The sequence below is a fragment of the Zophobas morio genome, unplaced genomic scaffold (genome assembly GCF_036711695.1).
Source record: "Zophobas morio isolate AGI-343-1 ecotype UQ-CSIRO unplaced genomic scaffold, CSIRO_AGI_Zmor_V1 ptg000026l, whole genome shotgun sequence".
In the NCBI taxonomy this organism is placed as follows: domain Eukaryota; kingdom Metazoa; phylum Arthropoda; class Insecta; order Coleoptera; family Tenebrionidae; genus Zophobas; species Zophobas morio.
In genome coordinates, this window is record NW_026972131.1 from 10,071,853 (window position 1) to 10,091,919 (window position 20,067).

Sequence of the window (20,067 nt, forward strand, 5' to 3'; positions counted from 1 at the left end):
TTTGAATCTCAAGTTTTGATCCGAAGATAGACAACCGACCAACATACCGCCGTTTTTTGTACTTTTCACTTTTGCAATCTGGATTTTTTCATTAGCAGGATCGATGGAAGAAGCAATGTCGGTTTTCGTTTGGGCGAAGTTTTGTTCGGGATTCTTAAGCCGGCCACACACACAGAGGGAAGACTGTGCAGTTAAAAGTGTGCACGCTTGTCGTAAGTTAAACCCGTACTCTCTAATTGCACACACAGAGAGAGGGAAGACTGCGCAACCAAAAGTGTGCACGCTTGTCGTAAGTTATTACAGTGGCGTGCATTTGTATTATATAAAAAAAAACAATTGTAAAATAAGTCAGACGTCATTTAAAAATACGACGCTAATGAATTAAAACACAAGCGTGCAGCGACTTGTCTCCACACACAGTGCGTTTTCCCCGCGCAGTTATAACTGTGCACGCTAGCAACAGACTTGAATGCACATGCCAGATTCTTCCCCACACACTAGGAGTTTTAACTGTGCCCCGTGGCACGTACATTCAAGTCTTGACTCTTCCCTCTGTGTGTGTGGCTGGCTTTAGGTTCAATTATGACTGCTGGTTTCGTTTTGTTTTTTAATATCGAGGAGAATGAAGTTACGGGTTCCGGCTCCATGAATGTGTCTTTTATCTGACGTTCGGCGTTCTTAATCAGATCAGTCTTTAAGTCGGAGAAAACTTCTTTCAGATTGCTAACCATTTCCTCGAATTTTTTCCCGAGAAAAACATTCAGAGAATCCGAATCAAAACTAACACATTTTTTTAAACAATCCGAACATTTCCAGTTGAGACCTGGAACAGATTCCAGCTGCTCTTGAAGGCTTTCCGGTACATCTACACATTTAAAGTGAAAACGCTTTTCACATGTTCCTGAGCAGGATAAATAGCCTGAAGATGGACGGGTTTTGATAGCGCTATGACATTTACCGCAAATAGGTAACATGGTCGATTTGAAAGAATTGTCGAAATGTCGGAAATTAAGAAAAAGTATATATATATTTTTTTTAGCAAACGATTGAGGGTCAGCGGGCCGCCTACAAAAACGAAGGCCGACCGCTGGCCGAACGAACACCAAAAAACAACTGCGGCTTGGTTGATAACGACAACACCGAAAGGAGATACACGATAAGTTTGTAATTAAATGGAAAGATCTCACCAGATTGGGATGAGGTGTGGATCACCGAATATTATAATCCAGGCAAAGTGATAACTCTCCCTGAATATGCACTTTTGTTAAGTGTAAATTCAAGATAAACTTCGAAAAACACTCGGAAACTCGGAGCACGACGTGTAAAAATTGTCGAAAAATGCAGTGATATGGATGTCATGATATAGATTTCTATCTTCACAAAAAACCGGTTTTAAATTAAAAAATTCAGCTCTTTCTATAATGAAAAATGAAAAATCTAAAATTTAAAGATTCGAGGGCGGGTGGGCGGGGTTAACATCTGCTAAAATAAGTCGATTTTGGCCAAATCACATACCCTCTAAGAAAAGAGAGGGTGGGTGGGTGGGACTAATAGCTGCTAGGATAAAACTGATTTTAGCAGGTATTAGCCCGACCCGTCTATTATTTTCTTAGAGGGTATGTCATCTGCCAAAATCAATGTTAGATTAGCAAGTATTAACCCCCCCCCCCCCGCACCCACCCTCTAGTTTCTTAGAGAAATCTCAGCAAGTACTGATGACATATCTTCTAAGAAAAGAGGGGGTGGGTGGGCGGGGCTGATACCTGCTAATATAAAAGCGATTTTGGCAAATCACATACCTTCTAAAAAAAGAGAGGGTGGGTGGGCGGGGCTAGTACCTGCTAAGGTAAGACTGATTTTGGCATTTTTTTGTATATTTTTTAAAAGTATTTTGGGGCTATGTCATTTCCCAAATCAGTTTTATCTTAGCAGGTACTAGCCCCGCCCACCCACCCTCTCTCTTCCTCAAGGGTATGTCATTTGCCAAAATCCCTTTTATTTTAACAATTACTGGCCCCACCCACCCACCCTCTCCCTTCCTCAAGGGTATGTCATTTGCCAAAATCCCTTTTATTTTAACAATTACTGGCCCCACCCACCCACCCTCTCTTTTCTTAGAGTGTATGTCATTTGCTAAAATCAGTTTTATCTGAGCAAGTACTGATGACATATCTTCTAAGAAAAGAGGGGGTGGGTGGGCGGGGCTGGTATCTGCTAAGCTAAAAGCAATTTTGGCAAATCACATACCTTCTAAAAAAAGTGAGGGTGGGTGGGCGGGGCTAGTACCTGCTAAGGTAAGACTGATTTTGGATTTTTTTTGTACATTTTTTAAAAGTATTTTGGGGCTATGTCATTTGCCAATATCAGTCTTATCTTAGCAGGTACTAACCCCGCCCACCCACCCTATCTTTTCTTCAAGGGTATATCATCTGCCAAAATCCCTTTTATCTTAGCAATTACTGGCCCCACCCACCCACCCTTCTTTTCTTAAAGGGTATGTCATTTGCTAAAATCAGTTTTATCTGAGCAAGTACTGATGACATATCTTCTAAGAAAAGAGGGGGTGGGTGGGCGGGGCTAGTACCTGCTAAGATACAAGTGATTTTGGCAAATCACGTAGCTTCTAAAAAAAGAGAGGGTGGGTGGGCGGGGCTAGAACCTGCTAAGATAAAAGTGATTTTGGCAAATCATATACCTTCTAAAAAAAGAGTGGGTGGGTGGGGCTAGTACCTGCTAATGTAAGACTGATTTTAGCATTTTTTTGTACCTTCTTTAAATGTATTTTGGGGCTATGTCATTTGCCAATATCAGTCTTATCTTAGCAGGTACTAACCTCGCCCACCCACCATATATTTTCTTCAAGGGTATGTCATCTGCCAAAATCCCTTTTATCTTAGAAATTACTGGCCCCACCCACCCACCCTTCTTTTCTTAAAGGGTATGTCATTTGCTAAAATCAGTTTTATCTGAGCGAGTACTGACGACATATCTTCTAAGAAAAGAGGGGGTGGGTGGGCGCGGCTAGTACCTGCTAAGGTAAGACTGATTTTGGCAAATTTTTTTGTAAAAAAAAAAAGAATTTTGGGGGAAAATCGTCATTTCTTAGAAAGTTGTGTAAAAATTGTCAAACAATGCAATGATATCGATGTCATGATATAGATCTCGACGTGCTGATTCCAAAAATATAGCGTGTTTATGGTAAAAGAGCAACATTTTTGAAATATTCGTCGCGAAATGCGAAATTTTTGAAATATTTCAAAATTTCGACATTTCAACTGGCGATTCTGGAAAAACGATTGGAGTAATCGAAGAATCGAGGCCCAAAGTGTCCTCTGCGGCCCGAAATCTACGAGAAAATGTATTTAGTTGAATTTCGAAAATGGTCGAAAATTGGTCGAAATTGGCATAAGGTGAAAATCTCATTTCTAAGAAAGTTGTGTAAGAATTGTCTAAAAATGCAGTGATATGGATGTCATGATGTAGATCTCGACGTACTGATTCCAAAAATATAGCGTGTTTATGGTAAAAGGGCAACATTTTGGAAATATTCGTCGCGAAATGCGAAATTTTTGAAATTTTTAAAAATTTCGACATTTCAGCGGGCGAATCTGGAAAAACGGTTGAAGTGATCGAAGAATCGAGGCCCAAGTGTCTTCTGCGGCTCGAAATCTACGAGAAAATGTATTTAGTTGAATTTCGAAAATGGTCGAAAATTGGTCGAAATTGGCATAAGGTGAAAATCTCATTTCTAAGAAAGTTGTGTAAGAATTGTCGAAAAATGCAGTGATATGGATGTCATGATGTAGATCTCGACGTACTGATTCCAAAAATATAGCGGGTTTATGGTAAAAGAGCAACATTTTGGAAATATTCGTCGCGAAAAGCGAAATTTTTGAAATTTTTCAAACTTTCGACATTTCAACGATCGATTCTGAAAAAACGGTTGGAGTGATCGAAGAATCGAGGCCCAAAGTGTCTTAATTGGCATAAGGTAGCCGGTTTTAAATTAAAAAAATCAGCTCTTTCTATAATGAATTTTATTAATTTCATCACTTGGAAAATATAAAACATCTCAAATACAAACTTTGTACTTACGCATTACAATAAAACGTTAGCTCCAACATCATCCTTGAATAAACTTTCAAAAAAGACGAGTACAACGCAAAATATCAACATATCTCACTAAGTCTAAGTGATTAAATAAATACGCAACTATTAAAATGATTCGAATCATTTCATCAAAATAATAATTAACTAAATGAAACTATTTAAAGCCCTGCGTAATGGTTATCGTTGCTAGTTCTATTCCTCCTCGGAGAAAATATACTTTTATTCTTCGGATCGACATCCTTCTGGTCCCTGCAACCAAACCTAGTAACACTTTCACCCACCACTCAAACCTTACTTGAAGAATGCCAGATGCTGTTCTAACAAAAATCTACTATTGCAATGCGCCAACTCGGGCCAGTGAGCCAAAACCCTTCTCAAATAAATCTGCAATCGCTTCCTTCTATCTTCAACCAGCGCCGAATCCTTCTTCCCTATACTCTTCTTCGGCGGAAAGTCGAAAGTGGTAACTGTAGGATCAAGTTTTTTTAAATCAGAATGCAAGGCATAGAATTGAGCATATCTTCTGTATATATTCCACTCGTCGTTCCCCGCCCGCAGGAAAATCTGGTACACGTGGTGGGCGTTGGAACCGCTCCCTATAACACAAACAGACAAACACACAAAGTGGTCAAAAAAATCTTCACGTAAGTCCCCAACCTGTCAGAAACGCGCTCGGAATCCAAATATTCACGTTCCCTCTGGTTTCAGTCACGATTTCGTCTGTAGGCATCGGACCGCGCAGCTCCTCCAGTTCGGACTTAAGCCGCTCTAGCAGTAAATCTAAAAATCTAAAAACAAGAAGCCAAAAAATCGAAAGACTGACAAATCACAAAAAAATGAAAAATCTAAAATTTAAAGATTCGAGTGGGTGGGACTAATAGCTGCTAGGATAAAACTGATTTTAGCAGGTATTAGCCCGACCCGTCCATTATTTTCTTAGAGGGTATGTCATCTGCCAAAATCAATGTTAGATTAGCAAGTATTAACCCCCCCCCCGCACCCACCCTCTAGTTTCTTAGAGAAATCTCAGCAAGTACTGATGACATATCTTCTAAGAAAAGAGGGGGTGGGTGGGCGGGGCTGATACCTGGTTATATAAAAGCGATTTTGGCAACTCACATACCTTCTAAAAAAAGAGAGGGTGGGTGGGCGGGTCTAGTACCTGCTAAGGTAAGACTGATTTTGGCATTTTTTTGTATATTTTTTAAAAGTATTTTGGGGCTATGTCATTTCCCAAATCAGTTTTATCTTAGCAGGTACTAGCCCCGCCCACCCACCCTCTCTCTTCCTCAAGGGTATGTCATTTGCCAAAATCCCTTTTATTTTAACAATTACTGGCCCCACCCACCCACCCTCTCTTTTCTTAGAGTGTATGTCATTTGCTAAAATCAGTTTTATCTGAGCAAGTACTGATGACATATCTTCTAAGAAAAGAGGGGGTGGGTGGGCGGGGCTGGTATCTGCTAAGCTAAAAGCAATTTTGGCAAATCACATACCTTCTAAAAAAAGTGAGGGTGGGTGGGCGGGGCAAGTACCTGCTAAGGTAAGACTGATTTTGGATTTTTTTTGTACCTTCTTTAAATGTATTTTGGGGCTATGTCATTTGCCAATATCAGTCTTATCTTAGCAGGTACTAACCCCGCCCACCCACCCTATCTTTTCTTCAAGGGTATATCATCTGCCAAAATCCCTTTTATCTTAGCAATTACTGGCCCCACCCACCCACCCTTCTTTTCTTAAAGGGTATGTCATTTGCTAAAATCAGTTTTATCTGAGCAAGTACTGATGACATATCTTCTAAGAAAAGAGGGAGTGGGTGGGCGGGGCTAGTACCTGCTAAGATACAAATGATTTTGGCAAATCACGTAGCTTCTAAAAAAAGAGAGGGTGGGTGGGCGGGGCTAGAACCTGCTAAGATAAAAGTGATTTTGGCAAATCATATACCTTCTAAAAAAAGAGTGGGTGGGTGGGCGGGGCTAGTACCTGCTAATGTAAGACTGATTTTAGCATTTTTTTGTACCTTCTTTAAATGTATTTTGGGGCTATGTCATTTGCCAACATCAGTCTTATCTTAGCAGGTACTAACCTCACCCACCCACCATATCTTTTCTTCAAGGGTATGTCATCTGCCAAAATCCCTTTTATCTTAGAAATTACTGGCCCCACCCACCCACCCTTCTTTTCTTAAAGGGTATGTCATTTGCTAAAATCAGTTTTATCTGAGCGAGTACTGATGACATATCTTCTAAGAAAAGAGGGCGTGGGTGGGCGCGGCTAGTACCTGCTAAGATAAGACTGATTTTGGCAAATTTTTTTGTAAATTATTTAAAAGAATTTTGGGGGAAAATCGTCATTTCTTAGAAAGTTGTGTAAAAATTGTCAAACAATGCAGTGATATGGATGTCATGATGTAGATCTCGACGTGCTGATTCCAAAAATATAGCGTGTTTATGGTAAAAGAGCAACATTTTTGAAATATTCGTCGCGAAATGCGAAATTTTTGAAATATTTCAAAATTTCGACATTTCAACTGGCGATTCTGGAAAAACGATTGGAGTAATCGAAGAATCGAGGCCCAAAGTGTCCTCTGCGGCTCGAAATCTACGAGAAAATGTATTTAGTTGAATTTCGAAAATGGTCGAAAATTGGTCGAAATTGGCATAAGGTGAAAATCTCATTTCTAAGAAAGTTGTGTAAGAATTGTCGAAAAATGCAGTGATATGGATGTCATGATGTAGATCTCGACGTACTGATTCCAAAAATATAGCGGGTTTATGGTAAAAGAGCAACATTTTGGAAATATTCGTCGCGAAATGCGAAATTTTTGAAATTTTTCAAAATTTCGACATTTCAACGATCGATTCTGAAAAAACGGTTGGAGTGATCGAAGAATCGAGGCCCAAAGTGTCTTAATTGGCATAAGGTAGCCGGTTTTAAATTAAAAAAATCAGCTCTTTCTATAATGAATTTTATTAATTTCATCACTTGGAAAATATAAAACATCTCAAATACAAACTTTGTACTTACGCATTACAATAAAACGTTAGCTCCAACATCATCCTTGAATAAACTTTCAAAAAAGACGAGTACAACGCAAAATATCAACATATCTCACTAAGTCTAAGTGATTAAATAAATACGCAACTATTAAAATGATTCGAATCATTTCATCAAAATATAATTAACAAAATGAAACTATTTAAAGCCCTGCGTAATGGTTATCGTTGCTAGTTCTATTCCTCCTTGGAGAAAATATACTTTTATTCTTCGGATCGACATCCTTCTGGTCCCTGCAACCAAACCTAGTAACACTTTCACCCACCACTCAAACCTTACTTGAAGAATGCCAGATGCTGTTCTAACAAAAATCTACTATTGCAATGCGCCAACTCGGGCCAGTGAGCCAAAACCCTTCTCAAATAAATCTGCAATCGCTTCCTTCTATCTTCAACCAGCGCCGAATCCTTCTTCCCTATACTCTTCTTCGGCGGAAAGTCGAAAGTGGTAACTGTAGGATCAAGTTTTTTTAAATCAGAATGCAAGGCATAGAATTGAGCATATCTTCTGTATATATTCCACTCGTCGTTCCCCGCCCGCAGGAAAATCTGGTACACGTGGTGGGCATTGGAACCGCTCCCTATAACACAAACAGACAAACACACAAAGTGGTCAAAAAAATCTTCACGGTAGTCCACAACCTGTCAGAAACGCGCTCGGAATCCAAATATTCACGTTCCCTCTGGTTTCAGTCACGATTTCGTCTGTAGGCATCGGACCGCGCAGCTCCTCGAGTTCGGACTTAAGCCGCTCTAACAGTAGATCTTTTTGGCACAAAGACTGCTGAAGGGCCACGTTGAAGTCCATCAGTTCGGCGTGCATTTCAGCAACCTGGACGAGTTTTCGTTCAAACAATTTCGCCTCTCCTTTATAATCCGGCTGCTCACTGATTTCCAAATCCTCCAACGTTTTCTGCAAATCGTCGACATCGTTGTCTTGCAACATCTGAATCGCCCCCACATATTTCTTGATTTGCTCCTTCAAGATCTCGTTTTCTTTCGAAAGCGCGTCGATTTTATCCTGCTTCTTTTTTAATTCTTCTTTGTTTTGAGCTTCCACCGCTGTCAGAACTTCGCTGATATCAGTGGGGATTTCGAGGATATCGTCGGACACGTCCGGAGATTCAAAATTTTTGTTGATTTCGACCGATACGGGTGTCAGCTCCCCGATTTCGGCGTGGATTACCGGCGTTAACGTTTCGGGCACGTCGCCGGTGAATTTTTCGCGGGAGCCGCTGGTTTCGATCGACAATTTTCGCTTTATTGTTGATTTTTCGTTTTCGTTTGACATTTCTGGTTTGTGTGGTTTGTTTTCTTCGACGATATCTTTTAGTTGTTTGTTTGTGGTTTTGGAAGACTGATTGTCGTTTGAATTACTGTCGGAAGAAATACTGTTTGAGGTTGAGGGGACACTGGTGGAAAGCACGCTGGTGTCGTCCTCATCAAAGGAAATGAATTGTCTGGCGACTTTTTTCTTTTTTTTGTTTTTGGGGCGCTCTTTGTTTTCTGTTTGGAGTGAAAGTTAGTATGGGGATGGTGGTTGAAAGGGGGTGTATTACCTACTATGGGGGCTTCTATTACGGGCTCTGCTTTAGATTTGAAATTTTCTATCCTAGGTTGGATGCCGCTGTTTAGCTCAGGTTTATCGATGTTTATGGCGAATAAAATTGAGCCTACACCTGCAGCCATGTTAGGTAACATGCTACTTTTTTCTTGATCACGTAATATTGCATTGTCTTCATAGTAGGTTTTTAATATCTCAGGGTTACTCAATAAAGTGTGGAAATATCTAAAAATTGTTGAATTATGAATATATTGACCATGCTTATTAAATACTGAAATAATAGAAAAGGCGGTGTGAAATTATTGTTACAGTTTTTGTCAGATTTTCATTTTTCCTTAGCATATTCGAAATTCTTTCTTTTTTGCTGTTTCGATTTCTCAATCTTTTGATTTTTTGCCCTATATTTAATAATGATAAAATAAAAATTGTCATTGTAGCTTAATTAATGATTTTAATCGCTTCCTCTGTTTTGAGAATTTGTTGCGTGCTTAATTGTCGCACTCTTTCGATGTATAAACCTAAACAACTGAAGTTAAGCAAGTACTGTAAATATATTTTCACTTCAGAGGCGCGGGAAGATTTTGAAAAATCGAGAAGTAAAAAATCAAAAAACAGAAAGTTGGAAATCTAAAAATTTAAACATCGAAATCTTGAAAAATCCCAAGACTTAAACAGAGAAATCGAAAAATCGGGAAATTAAAAAATGGATTAATCGAAAAACTGAGAAATCGAGAAATCGAAATCGAAAAATTCAAAAAACGCGAAATCGAAACATCAAAAAATTGAGATCGAAATAGCTAAACATCGAAAAATAAGAAAATTCAAAATTGAAAAATTTAACCTCAAACAACCCTATCAATCGAAAAATTGAGAAATCGAGAAATCGGAAGGATAAAAAATCGAAAAGTCGCAAAATAAAAAAATCATTAATCGATAAATTGGGAAAACAGAAAATCCAAAATTTAGAAACATCAAAAGATTGAGAAGTCGAAGAATCGAAAAACTGAGAAATGGAAGTGGCTAAAAATAAAAAAATGGGAAAATCGATAAACCGAAAAGTGAAAAATCGAAACATTGAAAAACTAAAAAATTAATTCCGAAAAATTTAAACGGGAAATCTAAAAACGAGACGGCGAAACATCGAAAGAAAACCGTTAAATCGAAATATCGAAAAACTGAAAAATTAATTCCGAAAAATCGGAAAATCTAAAAATCTAAAAACAAGAAGCCAAAAAATCGAAAGACTGACAAATCACAAAAAAATGAAAAATCTAAAATTTAAAGATTCGAGTGGGTGGGACTAATAGCTGCTAGGATAAAACTGATTTTAGCAGGTATTAGCCCGACCCGTCCATTATTTTCTTAGAGGGTATGTCATCTGCCAAAATCAATGTTAGATTAGCAAGTATTAACCCCCCCCGCACCCACCCTCTAGTTTCTTAGAGAAATCTCAGCAAGTACTGATGACATATCTTCTAAGAAAAGAGGGGGTGGGTGGGCGGGGCTGATACCTGCTAATATAAAAGCGATTTTGGCAAATCACATACCTTCTAAAAAAAGAGAGGGTGGGTGGGCGGGGCTAGTACCTGCTAAGGTAAGACTGATTTTGGCATTTTTTTGTATATTTTGTAAAAGTATTTTGGGGCTATGTCATTTCCCAAATCAGTTTTATCTTAGCAGGTACTAGCCCCGCCCACCCACCCTCTCTCTTCCTCAAGGGTATGTCATTTGCCAAAATCCCTTTTATTTTAACAATTACTGGCCCCACCCACCCACCCTCTCTTTTCTTAGAGTGTATGTCATTTGCTAAAATCAGTTTTATCTGAGCAAGTACTGATGACATATCTTCTAAGAAAAGAGGGGGTGGGTGGGCGGGGCTGGTATCTGCTAAGCTAAAAGCAATTTTGGCAAATCACATACCTTCTAAAAAAAGTGAGGGTGGGTGGGCGGGGCTAGTACCTGCTAAGGTAAGACTGATTTTGGATTTTTTTTGTACATTTTTTAAAAGTATTTTGGGGCTATGTCATTTGCCAATATCAGTCTTATCTTAGCAGGTACTAACCCCGCCCACCCACCCTATCTTTTCTTCAAGGGTATATCATCTGCCAAAATCCCTTTTATCTTAGCAATTACTGGCCCCACCCACCCACCCTTCTTTTCTTAAAGGGTATGTCATTTGCTAAAATCAGTTTTATCTGAGCAAGTACTGATGACATATCTTCTAAGAAAAGAGGGGGTGGGTGGGCGGGGCTAGTACCTGCTAAGATACAAGTGATTTTGGCAAATCACGTAGCTTCTAAAAAAAGAGAGGGTGGGTGGGCGGGGCTAGAACCTGCTAAGATAAAAGTGATTTTGGCAAATCATATACCTTCTAAAAAAAGAGTGGGTGGGTGGGGCTAGTACCTGCTAATGTAAGACTGATTTTAGCATTTTTTTGTACCTTCTTTAAATGTATTTTGGGGCTATGTCATTTGCCAATATCAGTCTTATCTTAGCAGGTACTAACCTCGCCCACCCACCATATATTTTCTTCAAGGGTATGTCATCTGCCAAAATCCCTTTTATCTTAGAAATTACTGGCCCCACCCACCCACCCTTCTTTTCTTAAAGGGTATGTCATTTGCTAAAATCAGTTTTATCTGAGCGAGTACTGACGACATATCTTCTAAGAAAAGAGGGGGTGGGTGGGCGCGGCTAGTACCTGCTAAGGTAAGACTGATTTTGGCAAATTTTTTTGTAAAAAAAAAAAGAATTTTGGGGGAAAATCGTCATTTCTTAGAAAGTTGTGTAAAAATTGTCAAACAATGCAATGATATCGATGTCATGATATAGATCTCGACGTGCTGATTCCAAAAATATAGCGTGTTTATGGTAAAAGAGCAACATTTTTGAAATATTCGTCGCGAAATGCGAAATTTTTGAAATATTTCAAAATTTCGACATTTCAACTGGCGATTCTGGAAAAACGATTGGAGTAATCGAAGAATCGAGGCCCAAAGTGTCCTCTGCGGCCCGAAATCTACGAGAAAATGTATTTAGTTGAATTTCGAAAATGGTCGAAAATTGGTCGAAATTGGCATAAGGTGAAAATCTCATTTCTAAGAAAGTTGTGTAAGAATTGTCTAAAAATGCAGTGATATGGATGTCATGATGTAGATCTCGACGTACTGATTCCAAAAATATAGCGTGTTTATGGTAAAAGGGCAACATTTTGGAAATATTCGTCGCGAAATGCGAAATTTTTGAAATTTTTAAAAATTTCGACATTTCAGCGGGCGAATCTGGAAAAACGGTTGAAGTGATCGAAGAATCGAGGCCCAAGTGTCTTCTGCGGCTCGAAATCTACGAGAAAATGTATTTAGTTGAATTTCGAAAATGGTCGAAAATTGGTCGAAATTGGCATAAGGTGAAAATCTCATTTCTAAGAAAGTTGTGTAAGAATTGTCGAAAAATGCAGTGATATGGATGTCATGATGTAGATCTCGACGTACTGATTCCAAAAATATAGCGGGTTTATGGTAAAAGAGCAACATTTTGGAAATATTCGTCGCGAAAAGCGAAATTTTTGAAATTTTTCAAACTTTCGACATTTCAACGATCGATTCTGAAAAAACGGTTGGAGTGATCGAAGAATCGAGGCCCAAAGTGTCTTAATTGGCATAAGGTAGCCGGTTTTAAATTAAAAAAATCAGCTCTTTCTATAATGAATTTTATTAATTTCATCACTTGGAAAATATAAAACATCTCAAATACAAACTTTGTACTTACGCATTACAATAAAACGTTAGCTCCAACATCATCCTTGAATAAACTTTCAAAAAAGACGAGTACAACGCAAAATATCAACATATCTCACTAAGTCTAAGTGATTAAATAAATACGCAACTATTAAAATGATTCGAATCATTTCATCAAAATAATAATTAACTAAATGAAACTATTTAAAGCCCTGCGTAATGGTTATCGTTGCTAGTTCTATTCCTCCTCGGAGAAAATATACTTTTATTCTTCGGATCGACATCCTTCTGGTCCCTGCAACCAAACCTAGTAACACTTTCACCCACCACTCAAACCTTACTTGAAGAATGCCAGATGCTGTTCTAACAAAAATCTACTATTGCAATGCGCCAACTCGGGCCAGTGAGCCAAAACCCTTCTCAAATAAATCTGCAATCGCTTCCTTCTATCTTCAACCAGCGCCGAATCCTTCTTCCCTATACTCTTCTTCGGCGGAAAGTCGAAAGTGGTAACTGTAGGATCAAGTTTTTTTAAATCAGAATGCAAGGCATAGAATTGAGCATATCTTCTGTATATATTCCACTCGTCGTTCCCCGCCCGCAGGAAAATCTGGTACACGTGGTGGGCGTTGGAACCGCTCCCTATAACACAAACAGACAAACACACAAAGTGGTCAAAAAAATCTTCACGTAAGTCCCCAACCTGTCAGAAACGCGCTCGGAATCCAAATATTCACGTTCCCTCTGGTTTCAGTCACGATTTCGTCTGTAGGCATCGGACCGCGCAGCTCCTCCAGTTCGGACTTAAGCCGCTCTAGCAGTAAATCTAAAAATCTAAAAACAAGAAGCCAAAAAATCGAAAGACTGACAAATCACAAAAAAATGAAAAATCTAAAATTTAAAGATTCGAGTGGGTGGGACTAATAGCTGCTAGGATAAAACTGATTTTAGCAGGTATTAGCCCGACCCGTCCATTATTTTCTTAGAGGGTATGTCATCTGCCAAAATCAATGTTAGATTAGCAAGTATTAACCCCCCCCCCGCACCCACCCTCTAGTTTCTTAGAGAAATCTCAGCAAGTACTGATGACATATCTTCTAAGAAAAGAGGGGGTGGGTGGGCGGGGCTGATACCTGGTTATATAAAAGCGATTTTGGCAACTCACATACCTTCTAAAAAAAGAGAGGGTGGGTGGGCGGGTCTAGTACCTGCTAAGGTAAGACTGATTTTGGCATTTTTTTGTATATTTTTTAAAAGTATTTTGGGGCTATGTCATTTCCCAAATCAGTTTTATCTTAGCAGGTACTAGCCCCGCCCACCCACCCTCTCTCTTCCTCAAGGGTATGTCATTTGCCAAAATCCCTTTTATTTTAACAATTACTGGCCCCACCCACCCACCCTCTCTTTTCTTAGAGTGTATGTCATTTGCTAAAATCAGTTTTATCTGAGCAAGTACTGATGACATATCTTCTAAGAAAAGAGGGGGTGGGTGGGCGGGGCTGGTATCTGCTAAGCTAAAAGCAATTTTGGCAAATCACATACCTTCTAAAAAAAGTGAGGGTGGGTGGGCGGGGCAAGTACCTGCTAAGGTAAGACTGATTTTGGATTTTTTTTGTACCTTCTTTAAATGTATTTTGGGGCTATGTCATTTGCCAATATCAGTCTTATCTTAGCAGGTACTAACCCCGCCCACCCACCCTATCTTTTCTTCAAGGGTATATCATCTGCCAAAATCCCTTTTATCTTAGCAATTACTGGCCCCACCCACCCACCCTTCTTTTCTTAAAGGGTATGTCATTTGCTAAAATCAGTTTTATCTGAGCAAGTACTGATGACATATCTTCTAAGAAAAGAGGGAGTGGGTGGGCGGGGCTAGTACCTGCTAAGATACAAATGATTTTGGCAAATCACGTAGCTTCTAAAAAAAGAGAGGGTGGGTGGGCGGGGCTAGAACCTGCTAAGATAAAAGTGATTTTGGCAAATCATATACCTTCTAAAAAAAGAGTGGGTGGGTGGGCGGGGCTAGTACCTGCTAATGTAAGACTGATTTTAGCATTTTTTTGTACCTTCTTTAAATGTATTTTGGGGCTATGTCATTTGCCAACATCAGTCTTATCTTAGCAGGTACTAACCTCACCCACCCACCATATCTTTTCTTCAAGGGTATGTCATCTGCCAAAATCCCTTTTATCTTAGAAATTACTGGCCCCACCCACCCACCCTTCTTTTCTTAAAGGGTATGTCATTTGCTAAAATCAGTTTTATCTGAGCGAGTACTGATGACATATCTTCTAAGAAAAGAGGGCGTGGGTGGGCGCGGCTAGTACCTGCTAAGATAAGACTGATTTTGGCAAATTTTTTTGTAAATTATTTAAAAGAATTTTGGGGGAAAATCGTCATTTCTTAGAAAGTTGTGTAAAAATTGTCAAACAATGCAGTGATATGGATGTCATGATGTAGATCTCGACGTGCTGATTCCAAAAATATAGCGTGTTTATGGTAAAAGAGCAACATTTTTGAAATATTCGTCGCGAAATGCGAAATTTTTGAAATATTTCAAAATTTCGACATTTCAACTGGCGATTCTGGAAAAACGATTGGAGTAATCGAAGAATCGAGGCCCAAAGTGTCCTCTGCGGCTCGAAATCTACGAGAAAATGTATTTAGTTGAATTTCGAAAATGGTCGAAAATTGGTCGAAATTGGCATAAGGTGAAAATCTCATTTCTAAGAAAGTTGTGTAAGAATTGTCGAAAAATGCAGTGATATGGATGTCATGATGTAGATCTCGACGTACTGATTCCAAAAATATAGCGGGTTTATGGTAAAAGAGCAACATTTTGGAAATATTCGTCGCGAAATGCGAAATTTTTGAAATTTTTCAAAATTTCGACATTTCAACGATCGATTCTGAAAAAACGGTTGGAGTGATCGAAGAATCGAGGCCCAAAGTGTCTTAATTGGCATAAGGTAGCCGGTTTTAAATTAAAAAAATCAGCTCTTTCTATAATGAATTTTATTAATTTCATCACTTGGAAAATATAAAACATCTCAAATACAAACTTTGTACTTACGCATTACAATAAAACGTTAGCTCCAACATCATCCTTGAATAAACTTTCAAAAAAGACGAGTACAACGCAAAATATCAACATATCTCACTAAGTCTAAGTGATTAAATAAATACGCAACTATTAAAATGATTCGAATCATTTCATCAAAATATAATTAACAAAATGAAACTATTTAAAGCCCTGCGTAATGGTTATCGTTGCTAGTTCTATTCCTCCTTGGAGAAAATATACTTTTATTCTTCGGATCGACATCCTTCTGGTCCCTGCAACCAAACCTAGTAACACTTTCACCCACCACTCAAACCTTACTTGAAGAATGCCAGATGCTGTTCTAACAAAAATCTACTATTGCAATGCGCCAACTCGGGCCAGTGAGCCAAAACCCTTCTCAAATAAATCTGCAATCGCTTCCTTCTATCTTCAACCAGCGCCGAATCCTTCTTCCCTATACTCTTCTTCGGCGGAAAGTCGAAAGTGGTAACTGTAGGATCAAGTTTTTTTAAATCAGAATGCAAGGCATAGAATTGAGCATATCTTCTGTATATATTCCACTCGTCGTTCCCCGCCCGCAGGAAAATCTGGTACACGTGGTGGGCATTGGAACCGCTCCCTATAACACAAACAGACAAACACACAAAGTGGTCAAAAAAATCTTCACGGTAGTCCACAACCTGTCAGAAACGCGCTCGGAATCCAAATATTCACGTTCCCTCTGGTTTCAGTCACGATTTCGTCTGTAGGCATCGGACCGCGCAGCTCCTCGAGTTCGGACTTAAGCCGCTCTAACAGTAGATCTTTTTGGCACAAAGACTGCTGAAGGGCCACGTTGAAGTCCATCAGTTCGGCGTGCATTTCAGCAACCTGGACGAGTTTTCGTTCAAACAATTTCGCCTCTCCTTTATAATCCGGCTGCTCACTGATTTCCAAATCCTCCAACGTTTTCTGCAAATCGTCGACATCGTTGTCTTGCAACATCTGAATCGCCCCCACATATTTCTTGATTTGCTCCTTCAAGATCTCGTTTTCTTTCGAAAGCGCGTCGATTTTATCCTGCTTCTTTTTTAATTCTTCTTTGTTTTGAGCTTCCACCGCTGTCAGAACTTCGCTGATATCAGTGGGGATTTCGAGGATATCGTCGGACACGTCCGGAGATTCAAAATTTTTGTTGATTTCGACCGATACGGGTGTCAGCTCCCCGATTTCGGCGTGGATTACCGGCGTTAACGTTTCGGGCACGTCGCCGGTGAATTTTTCGCGGGAGCCGCTGGTTTCGATCGACAATTTTCGCTTTATTGTTGATTTTTCGTTTTCGTTTGACATTTCTGGTTTGTGTGGTTTGTTTTCTTCGACGATATCTTTTAGTTGTTTGTTTGTGGTTTTGGAAGACTGATTGTCGTTTGAATTACTGTCGGAAGAAATACTGTTTGAGGTTGAGGGGACACTGGTGGAAAGCACGCTGGTGTCGTCCTCATCAAAGGAAATGAATTGTCTGGCGACTTTTTTCTTTTTTTTGTTTTTGGGGCGCTCTTTGTTTTCTGTTTGGAGTGAAAGTTAGTATGGGGATGGTGGTTGAAAGGGGGTGTATTACCTACTATGGGGGCTTCTATTACGGGCTCTGCTTTAGATTTGAAATTTTCTATCCTAGGTTGGATGCCGCTGTTTAGCTCAGGTTTATCGATGTTTATGGCGAATAAAATTGAGCCTACACCTGCAGCCATGTTAGGTAACATGCTACTTTTTTCTTGATCACGTAATATTGCATTGTCTTCATAGTAGGTTTTTAATATCTCAGGGTTACTCAATAAAGTGTGGAAATATCTAAAAATTGTTGAATTATGAATATATTGACCATGCTTATTAAATACTGAAATAATAGAAAAGGCGGTGTGAAATTATTGTTACAGTTTTTGTCAGATTTTCATTTTTCCTTAGCATATTCGAAATTCTTTCTTTTTTGCTGTTTCGATTTCTCAATCTTTTGATTTTTTGCCCTATATTTAATAATGATAAAATAAAAATTGTCATTGTAGCTTAATTAATGATTTTAATCGCTTCCTCTGTTTTGAGAATTTGTTGCGTGCTTAATTGTCGCACTCTTTCGATGTATAAACCTAAACAACTGAAGTTAAGCAAGTACTGTAAATATATTTTCACTTCAGAGGCGCGGGAAGATTTTGAAAAATCGAGAAGTAAAAAATCAAAAAACAGAAAGTTGGAAATCTAAAAATTTAAACATCGAAATCTTGAAAAATCCCAAGACTTAAACAGAGAAATCGAAAAATCGGGAAATTAAAAAATGGATTAATCGAAAAACTGAGAAATCGAGAAATCGAAATCGAAAAATTCAAAAAACGCGAAATCGAAACATCAAAAAATTGAGATCGAAATAGCTAAACATCGAAAAATAAGAAAATTCAAAATTGAAAAATTTAACCTCAAACAACCCTATCAATCGAAAAATTGAGAAATCGAGAAATCGGAAGGATAAAAAATCGAAAAGTCGCAAAATAAAAAAATCATTAATCGATAAATTGGGAAAACAGAAAATCCAAAATTTAGAAACATCAAAAGATTGAGAAGTCGAAGAATCGAAAAACTGAGAAATGGAAGTGGCTAAAAATAAAAAAATGGGAAAATCGATAAACCGAAAAGTGAAAAATCGAAACATTGAAAAACTAAAAAATTAATTCCGAAAAATTTAAACGGGAAATCTAAAAACGAGACGGCGAAACATCGAAAGAAAACCGTTAAATCGAAATATCGAAAAACTGAAAAATTAATTCCGAAAAATCGGAAAATCTAAAAATCTAAAAACAAGAAGCCAAAAAATCGAAAGACTGACAAATCACAAAAAAATGAAAAATCTAAAATTTAAAGATTCGAGTGGGTGGGACTAATAGCTGCTAGGATAAAACTGATTTTAGCAGGTATTAGCCCGACCCGTCCATTATTTTCTTAGAGGGTATGTCATCTGCCAAAATCAATGTTAGATTAGCAAGTATTAACCCCCCCCGCACCCACCCTCTAGTTTCTTAGAGAAATCTCAGCAAGTACTGATGACATATCTTCTAAGAAAAGAGGGGGTGGGTGGGCGGGGCTGATACCTGCTAATATAAAAGCGATTTTGGCAAATCACATACCTTCTAAAAAAAGAGAGGGTGGGTGGGCGGGGCTAGTACCTGCTAAGGTAAGACTGATTTTGGCATTTTTTTGTATATTTTGTAAAAGTATTTTGGGGCTATGTCATTTCCCAAATCAGTTTTATCTTAGCAGGTACTAGCCCCGCCCACCCACCCTCTCTCTTCCTCAAGGGTATGTCATTTGCCAAAATCCCTTTTATTTTAACAATTACTGGCCCCACCCACCCACCCTCTCTTTTCTTAGAGTGTATGTCATTTGCTAAAATCAGTTTTATCTGAGCAAGTACTGATGACATATCTTCTAAGAAAAGAGGGGGTGGGTGGGCGGGGCTGGTATCTGCTAAGCTAAAAGCAATTTTGGCAAATCACATACCTTCTAAAAAAAGTGAGGGTGGGTGGGCGGGGCTAGTACCTGCTAAGGTAAGACTGATTTTGGATTTTTTTTGTACATTTTTTAAAAGTATTTTGGGGCTATGTCATTTGCCAATATCAGTCTTACCTTAGCAGGTACTAACCCCGCCCACCCACCCTATCTTTTCTTCAAGGGTATATCATCTGCCAAAATCCCTTTTATCTTAGCAATTACTGGCCCCACCCACCCACCCTTCTTTTCTTAAAGGGTATGTCATTTGCTAAAATCAGTTTTATCTGAGCGAGTACTGATGACATATCTTCTAAGAAAAGAGGGGGTGGGTGGGCGGGGCTAGTACCTGCTAAGATACAAGTGATTCTGGCAAATCACGTAGCTTCTAAAAAAAGAGAGGGTGGGTGGGCGGGGCTAGAACCTGCTAAGATAAAAATGATTTTGGCAAATCATATACCTTCTAAAAAAAGAGTGGGTGGGTGGGCGGGGCTAGTACCTGCTAATGTAAGACTGATTTTAGCATTTTTTTGTACCTTCTTTAAATGTATTTTGGGGCTATGTCATTTGCCAACATCAGTCTTATCTTAGCAGGTACTAACCTCGCCCACCCACCATATCTTTTCTTCAAGGGTATGTCATCTGCCAAAATCCCTTTTATCTTAGAAATTACTGGCCCCACCCACCCACCCTTCTTTTCTTAAAGGGTATGTCATTTGCTAAAATCAGTTTTATCTGAGCGAGTACTGATGACATATCTTCTAAGAAAAGAGGGGGTGGGTGGGCGCGGCTAGTACCTGCTAAGATAAGACTGATTTTGGCAAATTTTTTTGTAAATTATTTAAAAGAATTTTGGGGGAAAATCGTCATTTCTTAGAAAGTTGTGTAAAAATTGTCAAACAATGCAGTGATATGGATGTCATGATGTAGATCTCGACGTGCTGATTCCAAAAATATAGCGTGTTTATGGTAAAAGAGCAACATTTTTGAAATATTCGTCGCGAAATGCGAAATTTTTGAAATATT

At 38.8% G+C, this 20,067-nt stretch overlaps 4 protein-coding genes across 4 annotated transcripts; all 4 read right to left on the minus strand.

Moving 5' to 3' along the window:
- Nucleotides 1-4,020: 4,020 nt before the first annotated feature.
- LOC135136056 (sorting nexin-29-like) lies at nt 4,021-7,169 on the minus strand. The gene is made up of 4 exons (XM_064065182.1): nt 7,138-7,169; nt 4,768-4,898; nt 4,406-4,706; nt 4,021-4,359 (listed from the first exon to the last, which is right to left on the minus strand). Exons 1-4 carry the CDS (start codon nt 7,167-7,169, stop codon nt 4,269-4,271), a joined length of 555 nt encoding a protein of 184 aa, XP_063921252.1. The 3' UTR covers nt 4,021-4,268.
- Nucleotides 7,065-9,127, minus strand: LOC135136535 (sorting nexin-29-like). The gene is made up of 4 exons (XM_064065874.1): nt 8,726-9,127; nt 7,809-8,672; nt 7,447-7,747; nt 7,065-7,400 (listed from the first exon to the last, which is right to left on the minus strand). Exons 1-4 carry the CDS (start codon nt 8,865-8,867, stop codon nt 7,310-7,312), a joined length of 1,398 nt encoding a protein of 465 aa, XP_063921944.1. The 5' UTR covers nt 8,868-9,127; the 3' UTR covers nt 7,065-7,309.
- A 3,296-nt stretch (nt 9,128-12,423) lies between these two features.
- On the minus strand, nt 12,424-15,572 carry LOC135136057 (sorting nexin-29-like). Its single transcript, XM_064065183.1, has 4 exons — nt 15,541-15,572; nt 13,171-13,301; nt 12,809-13,109; nt 12,424-12,762 (listed from the first exon to the last, which is right to left on the minus strand). The coding sequence occupies exons 1-4, from the start codon at nt 15,570-15,572 to the stop codon at nt 12,672-12,674; spliced, it is 555 nt and encodes a 184-aa protein (XP_063921253.1). The 3' UTR covers nt 12,424-12,671.
- Nucleotides 15,468-17,529, minus strand: LOC135136168 (sorting nexin-29-like). The gene is made up of 4 exons (XM_064065327.1): nt 17,129-17,529; nt 16,212-17,075; nt 15,850-16,150; nt 15,468-15,803 (listed from the first exon to the last, which is right to left on the minus strand). The coding sequence occupies exons 1-4, from the start codon at nt 17,268-17,270 to the stop codon at nt 15,713-15,715; spliced, it is 1,398 nt and encodes a 465-aa protein (XP_063921397.1). The 5' UTR covers nt 17,271-17,529; the 3' UTR covers nt 15,468-15,712.
- Nucleotides 17,530-20,067: the final 2,538 nt, after the last annotated feature.

Excerpts from the sequence above, each read along its gene's own strand:
- LOC135136056 (XM_064065182.1), bottom strand. The coding sequence starts at position 7,169 with ATGATGTTGGAGCTAACGTTTTATTGTAATGC. Across the intron at positions 4,899-7,137 it reads CTAACGTTTTATTGTAATGC|ATTTTTAGATTTACTGCTAG; the intron begins GTAAGTACAAAG and ends TCTTGTTTTTAG. Across the intron at positions 4,360-4,405 it reads CAGCATCTGGCATTCTTCAA|GGACCAGAAGGATGTCGATC; the intron begins GTAAGGTTTGAG and ends GTTTGGTTGCAG.
- LOC135136535 (XM_064065874.1), bottom strand. The coding sequence starts at position 8,867 with ATGTTACCTAACATGGCTGCAGGTGTAGGCTCAATTTTATTCGCCATA. Across the intron at positions 8,673-8,725 it reads AATAGAAGCCCCCATAGTAG|AAAACAAAGAGCGCCCCAAA; the intron begins GTAATACACCCC and ends CACTCCAAACAG. Across the intron at positions 7,401-7,446 it reads CAGCATCTGGCATTCTTCAA|GGACCAGAAGGATGTCGATC; the intron begins GTAAGGTTTGAG and ends GTTTGGTTGCAG.
- LOC135136057 (XM_064065183.1), bottom strand. The coding sequence starts at position 15,572 with ATGATGTTGGAGCTAACGTTTTATTGTAATGC. Across the intron at positions 13,110-13,170 it reads TCCGAGCGCGTTTCTGACAG|GGAGCGGTTCCAACGCCCAC; the intron begins GTTGGGGACTTA and ends TTTGTGTTATAG. Across the intron at positions 12,763-12,808 it reads CAGCATCTGGCATTCTTCAA|GGACCAGAAGGATGTCGATC; the intron begins GTAAGGTTTGAG and ends GTTTGGTTGCAG.
- LOC135136168 (XM_064065327.1), bottom strand. The coding sequence starts at position 17,270 with ATGTTACCTAACATGGCTGCAGGTGTAGGCTCAATTTTATTCGCCATA. Across the intron at positions 17,076-17,128 it reads AATAGAAGCCCCCATAGTAG|AAAACAAAGAGCGCCCCAAA; the intron begins GTAATACACCCC and ends CACTCCAAACAG. Across the intron at positions 16,151-16,211 it reads TCCGAGCGCGTTTCTGACAG|GGAGCGGTTCCAATGCCCAC; the intron begins GTTGTGGACTAC and ends TTTGTGTTATAG.